The following is a 21,183-nucleotide window of genomic DNA, read 5'->3' on the forward strand; positions in this document are numbered from 1 at the left end:
GCTGATCCTTTGATGGAATTGAAGATATTTGCCACATTTTATCAAAAACAAAGTCTGTATCTCAGATTCCCGAAGGTTTTTCCAGTCATCAAGGACGACAATCTAACCAAAGGACATCCTGTTCACCTTTGAAAGTTTAAGTTTTTGAATGCCTTTTATTTTTTCATAAGGTCATGATATTGAAGCTCCATAATGCATTCATAGCCAAGCAATCTTAAATACTCTTGGATTAATTATAGCTATATAAAAGGTTATATATATTCAACTTATTCTACGGTTAAGTACTTAACTCAGAATACACACAGACACACACATACAGAACACATATTTGGTCATATTTGAGAAGGTGGCTTGATCTTTAGGGGATCACACACAACCACAACCAATTAACTATATAAGGCCCTATCTACTAAGATTCCATGTTCGATGAGAAAGCTTTCCACATCGGAGGCAAAGAAATCGTCACTAAGATCATCAGTTAAACGCACAAAATTGCCAATAACAGCCTGTGCTTTGTATACCAAGAGAGCGGGCAAGCCCTTGGTACGAAAATCCCGGCTCATTCCGGCAACAGAACTGCAAATTTTGGCAAACTTTATAGAGGGATAATCCTGGGCCAAACTGTCTAGGCATTTGTTAAGAGTTGAGCAAGCGGAGAGGTTTCTTTCGTAAATGTGAATAATGATTGTGGTGTGTTTATTCTCCTGCTCGATGCACTCTAAGAACTCCTCATGACTGGTCAACTGTTGCACTTTGCCAAACTGTTGATTGTGTCCTGTTTGACGCAGCATTTCGGCCATGCGTTGCTTTTGGTACTGTTGAAGGAAGTCCTCACTCATCAGTTCAGCGAATTCGGCATCCAGTTCCTCCTGACGCTTGCGCTCTTCATCTTCGGCCGCTGTAGCTGTGGTCATGCTAAGCTTCTTGGCCAAAGCAATGCGTTGTCGTTCTGTTTCATCGCGACGCTCATTTTCCAGTTGCTTGAAACGCTGCCAATCCTTGACAACACCTTTGGGTCCCGTATTGGTGGAGCCCTGTTGTCGGCTGGTAAAGCCACCTGCGGGAGTCGCATCGGGGTCGGTATTGATGGTAAGGTCTCCTGTAAACACAAATGAGGTCAATAAAGTGTACAGAACTTGCTGCCATTATAGCACACCCTTGCCCTTGCTACTACTGGAACGGCCACCCTTCTCGTCAGCATCATCGCCCTCGGCATTATCTTCGCCCTCACTGCTGCTGCAATAATACTCTAGCTTTTCGCCCAACAATTTATCCTCCAAAGTAGCCATTTTTATTAATTATAACTTAATTAGTGTTTGTTTAATTAGAGTCGATGAGCCGAATCAGAGACGCGTCTATCGAAGACCGATGGAGGTTGCTATCGTTATCGAATTAAAGTTTCAGACTTTTTCGCCGTGACTCGGTGAAGTGAAGCGTATTCAGGTTTCACGCTTTTTGTTTTTTTGCCTGCCATTCGCATGTATACGTATCCTTTCTTTTCGCCATCAAAAGACAATTTGTTGGCGTGCTGTCAGTTTTTAGGAAATTGATTATATTTTTTTAGATTTTGTGTGTAAACGAATTACAAATTAAATTGTATATTTAAAATGTACGGCGGTGACGAGTTTTCGAATAATGGGGTGAGGCCAGACAAGTTCCTAATCAGTCGAAGCTAAATTGCCGACGACAACTGTTGAAACATAACCAAACTTTTATTGAATGTTGTGTGTGTTTTTTTTTTACCTCCTTTTTGTAGGACTTTTACGATGACTACGCCCACACAGGGGATCCGCAGTTGGATTTGGAATACGAGCGAAGTTACTATACCAGCCGCATGCCTGACAATGTCAAGTATTTTCTCATGAACTTCTGTCAGGCCATTAAGGATGGTAATCTGTATGATATACAGAATATGTATGAGAACACCTTCCCCCAGATAAGTGACCATCATTTCGATAAGACAGCCTGGCCGGAGGAGCAAGAAGTGGCCAGCATTGTGGACAATGAGAAGGTGTTTTTGATCTTATACAAGGAGCTGTATTTCCGTCACATACACGCCCGCATACCCGGTGGACCCAAGCTTGATCAGCGTATCAATTCGTTTTTCAATTATTGCGATTTCTTCAATTTAATTATTTCGGCCCAGAACCCGGTGATGTTGGAATTACCCGACATTTGGCTGTGGGAACTTGTTGATGAATTTGTTTATCAATTTCAAAATTTTGCTCAATATCGGTAAGAACTTGTCGTCATATTGATTATTATTTTGCCTTACAAGTAGTTTATTTCTTTCAGAGCCCGTCTAACAGACAAATCGCAGGACGAGATCCAACAATTGTGTGTTAATCACAGTAATGTATGGAGCATTCTGTGTATACTTAATGTGTTGCACTCTTTGGTGGATATATCCAATATCAAGAAACAATTGGAGGTCATTTCACAAGGTGTAGATCCTCAAACCGTTGCCGGTGATTTTGGCAAATTGTCCTTCTACAAAATGTTGGGCTATTTCTCTCTGGTCGGCCTGCTGCGTGTGCATTCATTGCTGGGTGACTACTATCAGGCCATTAAGGTCCTGGAACCGATTGAGATCCATAAGAAATCGGCATATTCCCATATACCAGCTTGTCAGATATCGACGTCATATTATGTGGGCTTTGCCTACATGATGATGCGTCGCTATGCGGATGCTATACGTACATTTTCGGACATTTTGCTATACGTACAGCGTACGAAACAACTTTATAGCACTCGTTCATATCAGAACGATCAGATCAATAAGCAAGCGGAGCAAATGTATCATCTGTTGGCCATTTGTTTGGTTTTGCATCCTCAATGCATTGATGAATCCATTCAACAAGTTCTGAGGGAAAAGAACTACCATGATGCCATGTTCAAAATGCAATGTGGCGATTTGGATGTGTTTAAATCCTTCTTCATCTTTGCTTGCCCACGTTTCGTTAGTCCCTGCCCACCGGCGGCCGATGCACCGATGGAAGATTACGTCAAGGACCCCATGGAACATCAGCTATTGGTCTTTATGGATGAAGTGAGACAGCAAAAGGATTTACCCACAACTAGGTCATATTTGAAGTTATACACCACCTTGCCATTGGCAAAATTGGCTTCCTTCATTGATCCTAATGCCAGTGAAGATGATGTGTCCAAGCTATTGATCCGTCTGCTATGTTTCAAGCACAAAATGCGTAACCTCGTATGGAGCAAGGGTCCAAGTGGACTGGAAGGATCTTTCAAATCCGGTTCGGAGGTAAGTGGTTAACACTTTGATAATGCATAACTACTATCAGGGATGTGATATTCATTTATTTTACCACGTTGCAGCTTGATTTCTATATTGACGATGATATGATCCATATAGCAGATACAAAGGTTTCTCACCGCTATGGCGACTTCTTTGTACGAAAAATTTTGAAATTCAACGACCTCAATCGGAAGTTAAAGGGCGTCAATATTTAAGTTTCGTTCATTGTAAACCATAATAATGATAGAAAATAGAGTTTATAATTCTCCGAACTGGACCGAGTATTCCACAATAAAGAAGTTCTGCATTAAAAACTGGCAGAAAATGGTCCCCCGAAATTCGAAAAGTATTGTTTAATTTTATTACAACTATTTCTTTTAGCATCCTAAAAAGCTTTGAAATAAATCAGTCAAAAATCTTTCAGAAACTCCCACAAAAACTTAGTCGTTCATTATAGAAAACGTATACAATTTCAATTTAAAGTCTACGTTTATATAGGCAAGAAGGTCTGATCCACTCTCATTTTGACATTAAATCGCATTTGGGGTATAGATTAAATATCATCTTTATTGTTGGTTTGTTTTTTTTATGCGCTTTGAATGAATACAAAAAAAAATTGTAAATTATTTTTGCATTGCAAATATTGGAAATTATATAAAGTCTTGGGGAAAATCGAAAGCACACACGAGTCTGAAGTCAAGGTTATGATGAGATACTACAGATATAGATTATAATTATAGACGAATTAATGCTGAAGTGCTAAATCCGAGATGGTTAGTTGTCCATTTATTTACCACAATGTTCCCAATGAGAGTCCCAAGCACGGAGCTGCAAAATAGAAGAGGATAGCAATAAGAACATATGTTTACTGTCATTCTAGACTGCTGTATGGTTACCTGACAATCTCGACTGCAATACCATTGATTCTGACAGCTGGCGCACATGAAATTGGCCTCGTAGCGTTCACAGTGCTGACAGCGACGATCCGCATCGTTGTTGGCCCCCCCTACACCATTCATTGAAGGACGACTGTCTTTATGTTTCTTTTCAGATGATCTACCCGCATCTCTTTCGTGGTCACGTTCCTGATCTCTCTTTATCTCATCCGAGAGATATGTGGAATGTTGGAGTGCGCCGCCGCCTCGTTTGGAGTTAGAATGGCCTCCATCTCGACTATAAAGCATGGGACTGCTATTGTACAGAGGTTTAAGTGTTCCAGCAGTTTCCCGATCGAAATGATTGTCAAAGGAATTTCGCTGATCACGCTGATGATTTTGTTGTTGGGTTGGAAAGGAACTAGCTCTATTATCAGCATCTACGAGGTTCGGCGTTGAATTGCCTACCATGAGGTGTTGATATCTACAAAAGAAAAAGGAGGGAATCTATCAAGAGATCTATATCGAAACACAATCGAGATATACCATACCTTTTCTGCTGCTGTGCTTGTATTATTTGTTTTGAGCGCTTGCTCAAGGATAAGGAAGGCATTTCCTCAATGTGATCCTCCGTGAAGTTTGAATCCTGCATCTCTCGTCGTCCAGCGGGCAAAGAGTTACGCCTACGATAAGCCTCACCGAATTGTGCTATTCCTGACAGAGGCTCTTTTAAGTTTAGTGCACTGCTTGGAGGGAGATTAGATGACCATTAATATACAGTCTAGATCCTAAACCCTTTTTTTGTATTATCGGTTACACGTTACACTCACCCTCTTAGCAATCTTAAATCGTTCTGACTGCTTTCCAATTGATTGATGCAACGCTCCAGGGCCGATGGCCCTCCATGTTTTGGGGTAATTGGAGCATTTTGCTCCTCTAGTAGCATTGAATGCATTTCATACAGCTCGGGGGTGCTGCAGTTTTTATTCACTAACATTGGCAATATATCCTTAATGATCAGAACACGCTCCTTACGCTCCAAGCGAGAGCGCAGTTCCTCTTTGACACAACGCAAATGTATAAGACGATTGGTTTCCTCCTCCTTTTGCACAATTAGCTTGTCCAGCGTCTTTATATCGGCATCAATGCGTTTTCGTTCGTCCATAAACGATTGCAATTCAGGTGTAAGGGAATTCAATTTGTCATTGATTATCGTATCCAGTTCGGAGTAAAGTTCCTTGATGCGATAATGAAAATTGGCATCGTTGTTTGTGAGATCAGGATAGGATTTCTGTTGACGTGGCCTATTTCCTGCTTGTGGCGGTAAGGATGTAGCAGCAACTTGTGGTAGGGAACTGCTTGATGGTGAAAGTGAAGATATAATTGATTGGGATTGTGTTTGGGAGGGACCGGGCATTTGCGTTTGAGGAGCGGTTTGATTTGTTATCTGATTGATAGTTTGAGTGTAAACCGTATCCGATCGGCGGGGCTTCTGTGGTGGCTGTGGGGCAGCAAATGTGGGGAATGAAGCCAATGGATTGATTGCATTTATGGGCGGAGGCGTCTCCAGGCTGTCACTGACTGTAGACTGTGGTTCTACCACCTTATTGACAACAACCTTTTGCTTGACTATGGTGGGATAGCTAATCTCCATGGGCTCTACCTGGCCCGACGGTAGAGGAGGGGTTGGTGTGCTTAAACTATAGGACATGCAAGCCAAATCTACCACTGATTGTTGCTCGACTGCTGGCTGTTGTTCTTGTGGGGCCAAAGTAAAGGCAGGACCCAATTTGAAAATTGGCTCATCTGTGGTCATTTTCGGCATAGACCCTGGATTCTCAAGTTGTTGTTGTTGTTGTTGTCCATGCGATTGTTGTTGCTGCTGTACATGTTGTGGTTGTTGTTGGTCCTGCTGTGTAAGCTGGTCAAGTGATGATTTTGGTTGTGACTGTTCTGTCGGTTCTGACTTGGCGAATTCAATTGTATCATCATCGGAGTCGACTTGCATAGATTTGACACGCTTTTCGCCAAGCGAAGGTGGCGTAAATGATCGGCGCCGTTTACAGCTTGTTTCTAATACTGGAACCTCCACTGCGTCGTCTTTATTGGCCAGACAATTGTTGTCAGCTTCAGTTTGCGCCAGTTGCTGGGTCACTTGTATACCAACTGTCAAATCATATGGATTGGGCATTGCGTGTAAATTATGTGGAGTTTGTTGATGGGGAACCAGATCGGGAGCACTTGATAGGCCTGGAGGAGTAGCGATATTTGCTTTTAGTGTCAAGAACTCATCCAATATGGACCCATTTTCCTTTGCTACAACTTGCACTGGGTCAGGAGCCTTATCGTCTTCATTAAGCTGAATCTTTCGACTGGGCGGAGCATGAGGTGTGCCTAATTCAAATTTCACAGGAGTCGGGGCACTTCGTTTGACTGCTTCCAGCTTTTCTGGTGATTCCTCATTCTCTGTGTCATCCAGACATATTAGCTCTGGCGACTGACTGACACTGCGACTAGCTGGACTGCGACTACGGCTACGGCTGTGCGAGCTAGCATGGCGATCCCCTGAATGTTCCGCCATGGAATGACGTCTAAGATTTGAACGATATAAAAGAACTTGATATCGTGTTACGGTATATTTCAAGGATCGCATATAGCCGTCAGGAAATCGGCGTAAGCGTCGGAGCCTGAAAACAATAATTATTAATCAAGTGATTCCAATGCTTTGAAAAACTTTTATGATTGACACTTACCATAACAAACTTCGACGTTTAAAATAGAAACTTGACCGGTTGCTTCGTTTTAATTGCTTAATTTGAAGTTGAGTTTGCAAAGGATTTGAGGGCGGCTTCAGTGGTTGCGAACCGGGTCCGAGTCCGGGTCCGGTCTCCACCTTGGCCTTTATCGGCGGTTTCTTCTCATCCTCGTCTTTCTGAAGCTGTTTTGGCTCCAATGTCAAGTTCTTAGTAGAACCAGTGGAGCTAGTTCTTTTTGGGGTATTCTCCAATCTTGGTTTGTTGCTTACTGCGGCATCCATCAGATCATCCTCCTCTGGGCTATATTCATCGCTGCTCAGATTTGAATCAGACGAGTCATATATCTCCACATTGGCCATAACTAGACTTAATAAAAGCGAGTATTAATTACCATTTAACTTGGCTCGTTTAAATTTTTCTATTTTCACGTTTACAAAAAAAAAAAAAAGCGTCTCGTCTTGTCTAATTTTCGTCTGCCGGCTTGGCCAAAACTTCGAAACCTCAATAGACACTATTTTCCAACAGGAATTGGGACTGGCAATCGCTTGACCGGTTTGTAAGATTTTCGTTGTCAATTATTGCTTATTGTTTAATCCCTTACTTTTCCTACTAATCGAGGAATTCCAATTCTTAGAAAATTTGCCTTTTTTCGCAAAAAAGGAGGCAAAGAGACAGTGACTGTGTGACCAGATGACTAAAACTATAAACATTTCTTATTGTTGGCAGGCCGTTAAGCGAATTGCATATGTAAAAATACCAAAACACTCCACTCCAATCACCGAGTTAGCAGCTCTTATCTTTGTTAATACCAAATTAAAATACTGAAAAAATCAGGCAGCAAATAAACAACAAATTAAACCAATAATACAAAATCGCACAAAAACAAACGGTAAATAGTGAAGCGGTCATGATTAGATGTAATAAGTGAAAGGCAACATTTCTTAAGGTGTACAAGAAGTTGAGGAATTATTTAATATAAATCTCATGATTGTTACGACAGCTCCAGCAGCCGATGCTGGAAACAGAAAAAAATCAAATATCTCAGCTAACTTGCAAGCAGTGTTGGGAGCATTAAACTGTCACTATTGATAATAAATATAAGAATTACATTTCTGTTGTTGCGGTTCGTTCCAGATAGTGTTTTGCAGTTAACTCCGCCAATGTTCTGCAGATCGTAAATCGACTGCCTAAAACTCGATTACTTGCAAAAGAACACTTGACTGTTAAGTGCAACATTCGCTTTGTATACCTATTGGATCCTGTCATAGTAAATCTAAGAGTCTTGATTTAGTCTACATTAGACATTTTAATCTAATCCAACCACGTCATACCCATACCAATATATTTATGGTACGAGATGAGCGCGTGACCGTGATGAACTTTCGTGCCAACAACAAAGACATCTAGAATATCACGAAAATGAAAACTTTTTCGAATTGGAAAATTCATGTTCGAAAAATACCAGTTCGAAATTGTATCCGCTTCCGGTTCTATGTAACCGTTAACGATTTAAAACAAAAACAAGAAGAAAAAAAAAGAAAAAACAGAATCAGCAATTGTATTAAATAATCAAAAAACCAACAAAATCTCAATTTGAAATGATATAATAACAGAAACAAATTAAATTGCATTAACAGCATAATTTTTGTTTCGGTTCAAAAAGCCTGATATAAAACGCTTTTTACGCAAAAACTTTAACGTACAACGAACCTTATCGATCGTTGTTCTTTAAAAAGAATTGAGTATTGATCACGATCATTTGCATCTCTAGCGGCGAGGCAATATTATCGCGCGACTATATCTACATATACATATAAATTAAGTATGTATATATACGCATACATATGTATATATGTTGTATTTATAATGACTCGCTTTTATACGGACTTTGTCCACTTTTGGAGTGGCAGTGCAATTATTGTTAGCGCTATTTCTATGGGAAAGTCGGCAAATCGACAAATCATACTCATCTAAATTGATAAGGTGACCAAATGTGATTAGATTCCGTTGGTTTAGTTTCTTTTTTTGTTTTATAGGTTTTAATATATACATATCTCTTTGTTGAAATTATATCTCACCGGGTGTTTAGTTCAGTTGACCACATCGTATTGGTTAGGGCAGGTGTCAGCGATTGCGGAATAAAACTAAGGTTGACCGTTGAATTGGTTTAATGATTAAGTGCTGGGAGAGGGGAGGGGATCGCCCATAAACCATTTCGTTTTATGGGCTTAGCCATTGTATATGATTACGTTTGCATTTTACTTCAAAGTTACAAGCTGAACAGTTTTACAATTACGTAAATCAATTGTTAAATGAAAAAGGTCGCGATCTCTATTTGTTCCAGATCAAAAATGGTGTCACTGGAGAAGCTGAAACAATTGAGACTGATCCATCTATGCATTGCCATAACATTCTTCACATCGGGAGTATGCATTAATCTGGTCCAATTATTATTGCACATTACAGTAAAGCCTATAAATGAACGACTCTTCCGTAAATTGATGTACTATTTGTGTTATTCCCTCTACAGTCGTAAGTATATATTGAGCCATAATCGATCCTGCGGCAGATCCTCGATTATGTAACGCTGAAAAAATTTCCATTTATTGTTAATCACATCGCCCGTCAAGTACCTTTGCCTTGATTTTTTACCAAATTTACATATATTTTTGTTTTGTTTTATTACTTAACGGCTAATCTGCTTTCGTTTCGCTTTATCGCGCCAATTGAGGTGCCTCTTTTAGTTGTCATCTTTTAATCGCGTTTTTCTTCGTTGCAGAAATTGTGTTTGTAGCCGATTGGTGGGCAGGATGTCGCATGCGTGTTTATATGGATGAGGAGGATCGGCGCACTTATGCCGGAAATGAACATGTTTTACTCTTAATGAATCACAAATATGAAATTGATTGGTTAACGGGCTGGATGATTTGTGACAAATTGGGTGTCCTGGGCAACTGTAAGGCCTATGCCAAGAAGCCCATTCGCTATGTTCCAATCATTGGCTGGGGCTGGTGGCTGGCTGAATTTGTCTTCCTTAATCGTAACTTTGACAAGGATAAGGAGATTATTGCAAAGCAATTGAAGGTGGTCTATTCGTATCCGGATCCCACATGGCTCCTATTGAATGCTGAAGGAACACGTTTCACCCAATCGAAACACGAGGCATCTGTGAAATTTGCAGAAGAACGAGGAATGACTCCACTCAAACACCATTTAATACCCCGATCCAAGGGATTTACTGCCAGTTTGGCCACTCTGAGAGGGATTTGTCCTGTAATCTATGATATTAATCTGGCCTTTAAGCCAACCGAAAAGGTTCGAATTGTAATTCTCTTTTCTCTCTTTTCGTTGAGTTCATTTCATTTTCATTTATTGTACAGACTCCGTCCACCATGTTGTCCCTGTTGAATGGCAAGGGTGTGGAACCTTATATGCTAATGAGACGCATTCCTCTTGAGCAAGTACCGGAAGATGAGACGGAGGCAGCCGCCTGGTTGCAGAAACTGTTTGTGGAAAAGGATCGCATAATCGATAGCTTCTTGGAAACGGGCAGTTTCTTTGAGAAATCAGGCGTCAAGGAAACACCCTCTGAACTTCTAAAGCCACGTCTTAGTTCGTTAATCAATTTCGCTTGTTGGGTATTTGTCTCGTTGTCGAGCATCTTCTATTATCTGATCACTTCGTTGTTGGCCGCCAATTGGACGGCATTTATCACAGCCTCCTCAGTGTTGGGACTATGTGAGTTTGCATTTACAATTATATTTCTGTATAGAGAATTTTAACTTTATAATCTGTTTCAGTTTATTGGCTAATGGGTCAGGCTATCAACAAGACGCAAATCAGTAAGGGTTCGAGTTATGGCGCCACTTCAAAATCATTTGCATCCACCTCTCCTCCAGCAAGCACAAAATAATTACGAACAAATCCTTAGGTTGATATTTTTCTCACAACTTTAGTCAATATATGGAGCCTAAGCTAATACCAACTCAATTATATAAAAAAAAGAAAAAACACACACAACAAACAAAAAAAAATGGAACAAAAACCCAAATAATACGCCTTGGAAAATGTTCTCTCAAAAACTAAATATTAAACAAATTCAATTATAATTCCTCTTCGACTGTATGTGGAATGATTTATTGTAGCGTTTGACGATAACCCAAAATTGTTCAGTTTGTGTGAGTGTTTGAAACAAGACAGTTTTGTGTAAGAGCCATCAAATTTATTGTATGTATGTATGTAGTAGTTCTCGTAGTAAAAGCCTACACATATAAGTAAACGTGTTTAATAATTGTATTTGGCAGAAACAAAAACGATTTGCAACAATTAAAATTACAAGCAAAAAACCAATCATATAATATCTCGATTATTCCGTTTCAAAACATCAACTACAAATGAATTATAATTAGAAAATCCAGGTAAAGTAGACTAATTCATTTATTTAATCAGAGAAGCAAATCAAATGAACGAGATGAATGAGTACTCTAAATTAATCACATTTGCTTTATTTTACCATCTATTTGTGATTGGTATTGAATTTTTTATATTCGAATATGAGTATCCATCAATGAGTACACAAAGTAATTGACGCGTTGAATGTATTCGTTCAGTCGTTTAAAGTAGATACTATGTAAATGCTTGCCATAGACTGTCAAATGGGATAAATATGCCCCCTAAAACATGCAAGAGTCTAGAAATGTATTTATTATCTTTAACAAATTTATGACATTCCATCTGCCATATTACTTAAAAATTGTGTAAACACAATGTTTGCTTCGAGGAGATTCCGGAATTTACGAATTTTTGGTGGATCAAGTTTCCCTCCATTTCACAGTCCTGAAACGGCCATTGTCCTTGTAGAGATTGAATCTTAATAACAATTTATTGAATAGGGGTAAAGAGAAAAGCAATAGTTTAGGTTTCGAACAACATTATTTCTGTTTTAAAAATCCCACCGATTATTTTATAATCTATATAATAAAAATACGGCATCTGGCAACGCAAAATCCGTTTGGTTATCAGTACTAAATTTAAATTCTATGGCCTTTATTTACGGCGCCAAAAGCTAGATTTAGCTTTTAATTTAATAATCTGAATTGTGTACGAAAAGTACGTAATAAATTCTTAAGTCAGATTTCTACATTTAAAGCTATGTTGGGTCCAAGTAATCCAAATAAAGATTAACTGCTAGTTTGCCTGTTTTTATTTCAATTTCAAAATAGAAGCGAGTCAGAACTTTAACCCTTTGCAATCCAAACAATCACAGTAACGACAATTAAAAAACTAAGCAACGCTTTTGAGACTATCAAATAATTAAACAAATAAAGCAAACCCGTTTTTAGTTTTAGACGAACAGTTAAAGCTGACAGTCAGTGGAAAATAAACGTAACGGAGGAAACTTTTAGCGAAATTCTTGAAAATTGAAACCAATTTCGGGTACATCAGCAAAAAGTGTTTTAAAAGACATTTAGTCAAATAAATAAAATACATGGACAAATATACGTACGTATTTTTCGATAAGATAAGCAGAAACTTTGATGTCTTTAATGAAACTGAAGTATTGATACCCTTCTGTCGAATTTTAATGACATTTTCAAATACTATCAGTTCATCATTTTGCACGAATTTGACTCAGCAACCCTTTTTTCGGACTTCATTTTTGTTTTTCCCTTTTTCCATTATTCCATGTACCGTTTGGAGAGAATTGTGAACCTGTGTCTCCTCTCAGAATTAGAACAATTTCAGGTTAGACGTCTCTTCACACGTTTCAAGATGACACCGATTAGCAATTTGAATTATCTGCTTGAAATTATAAGCGTGCCCGCATCGCTGATAAGACAGGTGACGTTCGAAAGAAAAATTCCTCTGAATTGAGAGGAACTGATAATTGTCTGGCATAGAGCTGAAATAACTTGTACGATTCGAAAGTGAAACAAGATAAGCTGCAAAGTTTCCCTCCATGATCAAAGTTCTGCCCACTTTTAATAGTAAAGTATATTCCTACTCATTCACTAATAGATAAGGGGTGATTAATTTTGTTAATTTATAAGTTTCAATGTCTTTAATCATTAGCGATTCTTATCAGAAGAAAAAAAACAAAAATTACTTCACTATGTCCCCATGTAGTTCGTTCAGTTGGTTTTTGTTTTATTTCATTCAGTTGACCAGAGCCGCCTTTGGGGCAAGTTGAGCGATTTCCTATAGAGCTTTTTTTTTTTGTTCTTTTGTTTTCTATGTACAACGCTTGAGGAGGAAACGGAGAGCAGAGAGGTAGTGAGTGGACAGATCATAAACAAGAACATTGTATGTGTTGCCATGTATTTGGGGCCGTCATAAAGTTTTCATATCAACTTTGGCTCTAGTCATAATTTCGTTAATTACTAAATCTAAAGGTTTCCGTTTACGATTACGTAAAATTATTTCGATCCCAACCTTGGTGCAACATTTTTAATTCAATATATTGTAATTTATTTTTAGAACAAAATGGTGAAACTATTGGGACTAAGGCGTCTGTCGATCGCCATCACATTCTTCACATGCGGCTTCTTTGTGAATATAGCGCAGCTATTGCTGACCATCTTGGTGAAGCCGATAGATAAGAAGCTTTTCCGCACTCTGATGTATTATCCGTGTTATTCCTTCTATTCCTGTAAGTGTCACTCAAAAAACATTGCCCTCATTTACTTCCTTGAATGACGTTTCTTGGTGTTGCAGTGCTTGTTTTTGTGGCGGAATGGTATGCCGGTTGTAAAATGCGGGTATTTATCGATCCTGAAGATGAAAAGAAATTCTATGGCAAGGAACATGGCCTGCTGATAATGAATCATACATACGAAATTGATTGGCTTACCGCTTGGATGGTAACCGAAAAATTTGGTGTTTTGGGTAATACTAAAGCTTATGCCAAGAAAGCGATACGATATGCCCCCATCTTGGGTTGGGCTTGGTGGTTGGCTGAATTTGTGTTCCTTAATCGTGACTTTGAGAAGGATAAGCAGATAATTGCTCATCAATTGAAAGTTCTATATTCATATCCTGATCCCGTGTGGATTCTTCTAAATGCCGAGGGCACTCGTTTCACCGAATCCAAGCATAAGCTCTCCGTGAAATTTGCCGAGGAACATGGCATGACAGTATTGAAGCATCATTTGATCCCACGTTCCAAAGGCTTCACGACTAGCTTGCCCACCTTAAGAGGTATTTGTCCCGTTATCTATGATTTAAATTTGGCCTTTAAGCGGGATGAAAAAACTCCGGCTTCCATGTTGTCCCTGTTGAATGGAGATGCTGTGGAGCCCTATATGTATCTCAGACGCATACCCTTGGACCAAGTGCCAGAAGACGAGACAAAAGCTGCTGCCTGGTTGCAGCAACTATATGTGGAAAAGGATCGTCTGATTGACAGTTTCCATGAGACTGGCAGTTTCTTCAAGACATCCGGATTCAAGGAGGTACCCGGCAAAATCTACAAGCCACGATTGAGTTCAGCCATTAATTATCTTACATGGGCTAGTTTCTCGATTCTTTGTATTTTGTATTATTTAATTTCCTCATTGCTGGCGGGCAATTTGATTGCTTTCACCGTGGCCTTCTCTACTCTTGGCCTATTCTATTGGCTCATGGAAACGGCAGTTAATGTGTCCCGTATCAGCAAAGGTTCCACCTATGGTACTGGTGCCTCGCCCAAAACAAAATGATTTCCTGACAAGTCGTTGGGTCAGAGTGCATATTTACTACGCAATAGGCAAAAATGACTTATTAAATAATCTATTATGTATAGATGAAATTGTATAAATTAAACGAATTACTAAATAATGAAATTCTGCTTTGTGATAATACATTTTATTCTTCATTGAATTGCTCCAACAGTCTTCCAGCTGTTGATATACATATTTTCCAGTATTTAATATTATTAGTATTTTAAAGTGTTAGTTAACGCAATTGCGACAGCTGGCTGCTAGTGATGTAAAACACTGAATAGGATGAAAATAATGGCCCTGGTTGCCCGTATTCTTCAGTGCTGGTTAATGTCAAATAGCAGCTGAGCAGTCTGTGGTGAGTACTTTCTTTAGTATGGAGAATAATTGCTTAGTGTGTGGAGTATTTTTCAGTGTGGGGAGTACTAATTTAGAGTGGCGAGTTTTTGTTCAATTTTGTTTTTGTTTTTGAGCTAACGGAAAATTAAGTATACGTATACAGGACCTTCGATGACAAACGCTGCAAATACACACTAATAAATAAACCCACTCACTCGGACTTTACAGAAACCAAAAACGCCAAGTAACTAAAAAATTATGCACATACTTGCATGAAATATGTAAAGTACAAGAATTGAAGAATACACAACGACAAAAAAAGAAGAGAAAACTACAAAATCAAAGAGCAATAATATGTGCATTTTGAAGGTGAGTGCGGGGCAGCAGGCAATACAACAGGAAATAAAATCTTGGATAAAACCAACAAAAGAAAAAAAAGTGACGTGCAGTGAAAAGTGAAACGTAACAAGAAAAAAAACTATTTTATGTGGCTCCCCCCCTCGACACTTCTCTCGCACTCTCTCTCTCTCATTTGCGCTATCATTCTGTCCCCGTCTCTTTCTCTCTTTTCTCGGTCCCCTGTCGGTCGTAGGCTCAAGGACTGACTGTTTGTATATATGTATGTACACATGTATATGTGTACAAGTGGGAGTATTAGAGTCGACCATAGGAGGCTGCATATAAAGGGCGACGGGTGGTGGCGCGCGGGGGTCTTCTCTTCCATATAAAATGCAACAAAAACGAAAAAAAGAGGAGGAAAATATTTTGTCTTTGTTCGCTGGGGCAAAAGAAAGCGAAGCCAGCGGAGGCAGAGACGCAAAGAAGCTGATGACGTTGAAATCGAGTTACGTTACGAGTTGGCCTATAAGGCTATACTTATGTATGTGTACATGTATGTACGTGTATATGTACCTACATGCATATGTGTGTGTGAGCGACAGCTGACGTTGGGGTAAATTGTAAGCAGATTGATGCAGTGGGGAAGAGAGCGGTGACTGGGGATGAAAGAAAAAGCCATAAACCATTTTAATCAGATCAGATCAGAAGAGGAATATACGACAAAAACCTTAAACAAATCCATAAGTGTGTGTATACATAGACATACATATATGTACATATATCCATTGGAAATTCGATCATTCTATAAGATAATCCATTGTCATACGTACATACATACATATGTTGTGCGGGGGCTACATTCCACTAACTTCAGTTACTCTTTCCATTGCAAAGCAATTACATACACATACATACATACATACATATGTACACTTATATATTAATTCAACTTGTTGGTATTTTTTGGTAATTTTTGTTTTCTGTTGCTGGGCAGCATGCCGATTCAGGCTCCCTCATGGACAGATTTTCTAAACTGTCCCATTTGCTGTAAGGAGTTTGCGGCCAGTCAGCGGTCGCCAATTAGCTTGGGATGCGGTCACACCGTGTGCAAGCTATGCCTGACCTCGCTGTACAATCGGCAATGTCCCTTCGATCAGGTGAGATACCAAATCCATTGATATACAGATCCTTTTGCTAATCCAAACAAATTCTTTGTGTGCGTGTGTTTGTGTGTGTGTTGTGTGCTCATTTAATTTACTTATAGACCTATATTGTCACCGACATCGACAATTTGCCAATCAACAATGCATTGCTCCAGCTGGTGGCCAAGGGTGGATTGGCCACCAAAGAGTCATACTCTTTGGACTTGGATCAATCTCCACCACCTCCACCGAGTGTACAGAAATTAGATGCGGAACAACTGAAATGCTACAAATTGGGTAAAAAATGCATTGAGGATTTGGCATTGCATTTGAAGTCGTTCCTCAATCTGAATGTAAACAATCTGCTAACTAGACCCATGCAGAGGAAATTGGTCACTCTGGTCAATTGTCAGCTGATGGAGGATGAGGGACGCGTGCGAGCATTGAGAGCAGCTCGTTCTCTGGGAGAACGCACAGTAACGGAACTGATACTACAGCACCAGAATCCGCAGCAATTGAGTTCAAATCTCTGGGCAGCGGTGCGAACGCGCGGATGTCAGTTCCTGGGCCCGGCCATGCAGGAAGAGGTCTTAAAACTGGTTCTCCTAGCTTTGGAAGAGGGTTCGGCTCTATCTCGCAAAGTTTTGGTCATGTTTGTGGTGCAGCGTCTGGAGCCGCATTTTCCGCAGGCCTCGAAAACCAGCATTGGCCATGTGGTGCAGTTGCTTTATCGCGCCAGCTGCTTTAAAGTATCCAAACGGGAAGCGGACTCTTCCTTAATGCAATTGAAAGAGGAATTTCGTTCCTATGATGCCCTGCGTCGAGAGCACGATGCCCAGATTGTTCAGATAGCCACCGAGGCTGGTCTACGGATTGCCCCAGAACAATGGTCTTCCCTTTTGTACGGTGATATTAATCATAAAAGTCACATGCAGAGCATTATTGACAAACTACAGACGCCCTCATCCTTTTCGCAATCAGTCCAGGAACTGGTTATTGCTCTGCAGCGCACTAGCGATCCAGCCAAGCTGGCGAATCTTCATCAGCATTTGCTTAACTTGGCAAACATTGATCCCTTAGTTGAAGTGGCCGGATGGGAGGATGTGGCTCAGGCCTTGGATGCTGTGCGTCAGGCGGTAATGGGTTTGGTTAACTTCCTCCAACATCATGGCATAAGGAAACCTCAGGAAGGATCCAATGGTGGAGGAGGAGTTGCTAATATAAGTAATCCCAAATATAAAATTAGTTTGTGCCGAGATTTGAACGTGCGACGTGTGTGTCCACGTGGAGCTAGCTGCACTTTTGCCCATTCCCAGGAGGAAGTGGAGCGTTATAGGGCTCGGCATAGGGGTAAATCCTTGAAAGCATTGCCACCTGGCCCTCTGCCACCAATAGCTATGAACAAGAAATCACCATTGGGACACGAAGGCGCGGATGGTCCAAATCCATCTGGCCTCGGTATGAACTTGTCGCCAATGCATTACATGCCATCACCTAGAGGCTATCCACCAATGGATGGACCATTGGCATCGCCAGCAGCACAACCACCCATGATGCCACTTGGACATACATTAGGGCGTCAACTTAATGGTGGCATAATGCTACCCAGAGGCAATTATGAATCACGTTTTCCTCCAGCGTATGGACCACCAACCACTAGGAATCCTCCACCCCTGAGGGAATATCCAAATCCCCAAAACCGAACCAACCCACCGAATTACAATATGCCTCCGCCTCCTCCGCCGTTGCCAACGGATCTATATCATCACTCTACGCCTGCTAACTACTACAACAACAACAATAACAATCATAAGGAGCTAGCAGGATTACATCCCTGGAATCATGAAGCCTATCAGCAGCAGCCGTCCACAAAGACTTCATCGAATCCTAGCCGCACATTGTCCATTGATACCTCATTTTATGAAAAGAAACCACCGTCACATTTAGATGATACCGGGGCCGATATTGGTGATGTCTTGCCGCTTCCACCTCCAAATCTTTATACCACCTCGAGGCAACATAACAACAACAACATCAACACCAATAACAATAGCCACAATAACAGCAACCACAACAACAATACTTCATCTCTATTATTCTGGAATAATCCAAATAAAGAAACCGCCAATTTTGTACGCTCCGATTCCATATTGGATGATGATGCCACCACATTTGATGTGCCCACTGGTTCCTCTTCCATACATAGCCTGTACGGACCCATTTGTCCCAAAAGCTCAACAGTCAACAGCAACACCACAAATACCAACTGGAACAATTGGTTACTACTAGATCAGCAGGATCAGCACCAGCACCAGCATCAGCACCATCAACAAATCAAGAGCAACCTCAAAACTAACGATCTAGGCTATAACTTCCAAGTAGATGGCAATGAGAATATCAATGCAATTAAGGTAGGCATATTTGTCTAATATTTTTATTAATTTCTCTTTATCCCACAACACGTAGCATGAAAACTGTATGCTAAAATGTAAGCGAAATAGAAAGGAGATTGTTTAGGAATGAAGATCCTTCTAGTCCCTCTTTTATATACTTACGTTTAATTTGTTGAATTGTTCTAATTGTCATTTTATCTATTGCATGTATAGAACTCAGGGCCCGGTGATAATATGTTTATGTGGGACAACGATGTGAATGTGAATGCCAGCAACTCATCATCCTCGTCAGCAACAATAGCCTGGAGCAATTGCGATACCATGTCCAACCACAACGAAAGACTGAAGCAGCAGCAGCAATTATTGGTTCGTAAGCCTCAGCTGATGTCGGAGGATAGCTTCGAAGGGGGCATCGATAGCTGTATGATGCGGCAGCTGGAAAAGAATCTGGTTGATATTGTCGATCCAGATGATAGCGGCATCAAGGTGGACTAGAATGCATTATAGTTACTCATCCATCGAACTCAGCCAGAGGATATATAGACGGGCTCATGCATATATATATATTAAATATATATATATAGTATATACATGGGAGAGACAGAAAGAGAAAGGCAAAACAAAAAAATGTCGAACGCAATCAGTTCAAAGTTTGTAGAATTTGAACCAAACAGACAAAAAGAGAAAGAAGCAAACGCAAATAAAAAGAAGAATGTAGTTATTGCTGTTCCGTTATTGGATCAGTGCCAAAAACAAAAAAAAAACAAAAAAACAGAAACAAGAAACACAAAAAAAATATTAATAATAAAAAAGAAAAAAAATGTAACAAAAAATTGGGTTGGGAACTATATAGAATCTATATTATATAATTGTCTATTAGTTGATTGTTCAAATTTAACACTAAGTCTTCGGCCATGCCGATTGAAGTCTGTTTAAAACTTGTTACAAGCAAAGATCCAAGTAGAAACTAGATTTATGTGTGTGTGCATAGAAAATATGTATATATTTATATATATATATATATATATACTTGATGTCAAACAAAATCTATAATCAGAATCCGAAGTCGATGCCGGATAGAGGTCAGTTTTAAATTCTAGTTGTATATACATGTGTATTAGCTAATTTTCAAGCCAACAAAGAAAAAGAAAAAAAAGTATAAAAACAAAAAAAAATTGAATGTAATGAATCGTGAAGAGTTACCGAAACCGAACTGAACCGAATCGAATTGTACCGAACCCAGAAGAGTAAGAGCAAGACTAAAGTTTAATTTATCGGACAGGCAAAAGTTGATAATTTTTGTGAAAGTGAAAGAAACAAACGGAAACACAAGACTTGCTACTAGATTTTGTTTCGATTCATGAAGAATACATAAGACGCTCTTCTAAGCTACATATACATATATACATACATATATATATATTAAAAAAGGGGATAAGCTAATAAATCGAACATCTAATTCGATTACTTTTATCTCCATTTCAAGAAATGAATTTTGTTATTCATTTTATTTAAATATCAATTTATAATTTAATCCTTTTCTATAGTTGCTTACATATTTTTTTTTAACTCATTCAAAAACAAATGCTATTTTTTTATCTTTATATATATATGTATATAAAATACACCAAACACACCCACACACACACACACACAGACACACACACATGATCGATCATTTATATTGTATGTGGATAAATGTTTATATTTCTTAAAGAAATTTTAATAGCGCTATTGTGCGATGTTGTTGTTAACTATTGTACTATATGTATATATATATACATATGTATGTATGTATATATATATATGCATATGTGGATATATATATCTATTATTAAATTTATTGAAAATAAATTAAAACAAATCAAGTCCCTTTCCCTATGAGTAAATATCTACGAAGGAAAGTTTTAGAATTGTCAAATTTGTGTCAGGGCTTTGAGAAATTTACACATACCTAAAAACAAAAAAAAAAAACAAAACAACATGAAAAACTAACTAAACTATACAATATATATATTTCTGTATATATATATATATATATATATATATATATATATATATATATATATAAGTATACCTATGTATATATATGTATATATATACATATGCAGTGTATGCGTATACAAATATATATATATATATATATATTTAGTGTGCGCGCTCTATTATTATTAATATTATATATTAATGTCACAGTTGAGCTGATTTTAATTTTGCTTCAGGAAAAACTATATCTATATACATACATATATATATATATATAGTATATCTGTTTATTCTTTAGAAGAAACGAAAAAAAAAGAAAAGAAATAAAACAAAAACTCTAGCTAAAAAGTAGTAAAAGAAGACGATGAAGAAGCATAAATGTGAAAAACTAATG

General features: G+C 38.9%; 6 protein-coding genes across 13 annotated transcripts; 4 read left to right on the top strand and 2 right to left on the bottom strand.

The window, feature by feature from the left end:
- Nucleotides 1-135: 135 nt before the first annotated feature.
- LOC6643136 (phosducin-like protein) lies at nucleotides 136-1,372 on the bottom strand. Of its 2 annotated transcripts, none has more exons than XM_047012243.1 (2): nucleotides 1,163-1,372; nucleotides 136-1,099 (listed from the first exon to the last, which is right to left on the bottom strand). In XM_047012243.1, the coding sequence occupies exons 1-2, from the start codon at nucleotides 1,287-1,289 to the stop codon at nucleotides 387-389; spliced, it is 840 nt and encodes a 279-aa protein (XP_046868199.1). In that variant the 5' UTR covers nucleotides 1,290-1,372; the 3' UTR covers nucleotides 136-386. The 2 variants fall into 2 exon arrangements, with proteins under 2 accessions (XP_046868199.1, XP_002065917.1); XM_002065881.4 differs by having other exon boundaries at nucleotides 1,157-1,371.
- A 109-nt stretch (nucleotides 1,373-1,481) lies between these two features.
- On the top strand, nucleotides 1,482-3,600 carry LOC6643137 (eukaryotic translation initiation factor 3 subunit L). Its single transcript, XM_002065882.4, has 4 exons — nucleotides 1,482-1,640; nucleotides 1,757-2,235; nucleotides 2,296-3,268; nucleotides 3,343-3,600. The coding sequence occupies exons 1-4, from the start codon at nucleotides 1,608-1,610 to the stop codon at nucleotides 3,475-3,477; spliced, it is 1,620 nt and encodes a 539-aa protein (XP_002065918.1). The 5' UTR covers nucleotides 1,482-1,607; the 3' UTR covers nucleotides 3,478-3,600.
- A 209-nt stretch (nucleotides 3,601-3,809) lies between these two features.
- On the bottom strand, nucleotides 3,810-7,582 carry LOC6643011 (J domain-containing protein DDB_G0295729). 2 transcript variants are annotated; one of them, XM_047012294.1, is made up of 6 exons: nucleotides 7,495-7,582; nucleotides 6,891-7,254; nucleotides 4,968-6,824; nucleotides 4,689-4,880; nucleotides 4,159-4,621; nucleotides 3,810-4,090 (listed from the first exon to the last, which is right to left on the bottom strand). In XM_047012294.1, the coding sequence occupies exons 2-6, from the start codon at nucleotides 7,250-7,252 to the stop codon at nucleotides 4,049-4,051; spliced, it is 2,916 nt and encodes a 971-aa protein (XP_046868250.1). In that variant the 5' UTR covers nucleotides 7,253-7,254; nucleotides 7,495-7,582; the 3' UTR covers nucleotides 3,810-4,048. The 2 variants fall into 2 exon arrangements, with proteins under 2 accessions (XP_046868250.1, XP_023031843.1); XM_023176075.2 differs by having other exon boundaries at nucleotides 6,891-7,259.
- A 125-nt stretch (nucleotides 7,583-7,707) lies between these two features.
- Nucleotides 7,708-11,243, top strand: LOC6643012 (1-acyl-sn-glycerol-3-phosphate acyltransferase gamma). 3 transcript variants are annotated; one of them, XM_047012295.1, is made up of 5 exons: nucleotides 7,708-7,782; nucleotides 9,238-9,425; nucleotides 9,673-10,208; nucleotides 10,274-10,631; nucleotides 10,694-11,243. In XM_047012295.1, exons 2-5 carry the CDS (start codon nucleotides 9,245-9,247, stop codon nucleotides 10,804-10,806), a joined length of 1,188 nt encoding a protein of 395 aa, XP_046868251.1. In that variant the 5' UTR covers nucleotides 7,708-7,782; nucleotides 9,238-9,244; the 3' UTR covers nucleotides 10,807-11,243. The 3 variants fall into 3 exon arrangements, with proteins under 3 accessions (XP_046868251.1, XP_046868253.1, XP_046868252.1); XM_047012297.1 differs by lacking the exon at nucleotides 7,708-7,782 and adding an exon at nucleotides 7,789-7,810; XM_047012296.1 differs by lacking the exon at nucleotides 7,708-7,782 and adding an exon at nucleotides 7,821-7,839.
- A 1,370-nt stretch (nucleotides 11,244-12,613) lies between these two features.
- On the top strand, nucleotides 12,614-14,713 carry LOC6643013 (1-acyl-sn-glycerol-3-phosphate acyltransferase delta). 4 transcript variants are annotated; one of them, XM_015178289.3, is made up of 3 exons: nucleotides 12,614-12,734; nucleotides 13,371-13,542; nucleotides 13,608-14,713. In XM_015178289.3, exons 1-3 carry the CDS (start codon nucleotides 12,666-12,668, stop codon nucleotides 14,588-14,590), a joined length of 1,224 nt encoding a protein of 407 aa, XP_015033775.3. In that variant the 5' UTR covers nucleotides 12,614-12,665; the 3' UTR covers nucleotides 14,591-14,713. The 4 variants fall into 4 exon arrangements, with proteins under 4 accessions (XP_015033775.3, XP_002065921.1, XP_015033774.1 ...); XM_002065885.4 differs by lacking the exon at nucleotides 12,614-12,734 and adding an exon at nucleotides 13,086-13,163; XM_015178288.3 differs by lacking the exon at nucleotides 12,614-12,734 and adding an exon at nucleotides 13,092-13,166.
- A 258-nt stretch (nucleotides 14,714-14,971) lies between these two features.
- Nucleotides 14,972-19,589, top strand: LOC6643014 (roquin-1). Its single transcript, XM_002065886.4, has 4 exons — nucleotides 14,972-15,298; nucleotides 16,263-16,425; nucleotides 16,533-18,821; nucleotides 19,017-19,589. The coding sequence occupies exons 2-4, from the start codon at nucleotides 16,264-16,266 to the stop codon at nucleotides 19,296-19,298; spliced, it is 2,733 nt and encodes a 910-aa protein (XP_002065922.4). The 5' UTR covers nucleotides 14,972-15,298; nucleotide 16,263; the 3' UTR covers nucleotides 19,299-19,589.
- The last annotated feature ends 1,594 nt before the right edge of the window (nucleotides 19,590-21,183 follow it).

Source organism: Drosophila willistoni (assembly GCF_018902025.1).
Source record: "Drosophila willistoni isolate 14030-0811.24 chromosome XR unlocalized genomic scaffold, UCI_dwil_1.1 Seg41, whole genome shotgun sequence".
NCBI classification, from domain to species: Eukaryota; Metazoa; Arthropoda; class Insecta; order Diptera; family Drosophilidae; genus Drosophila; species Drosophila willistoni.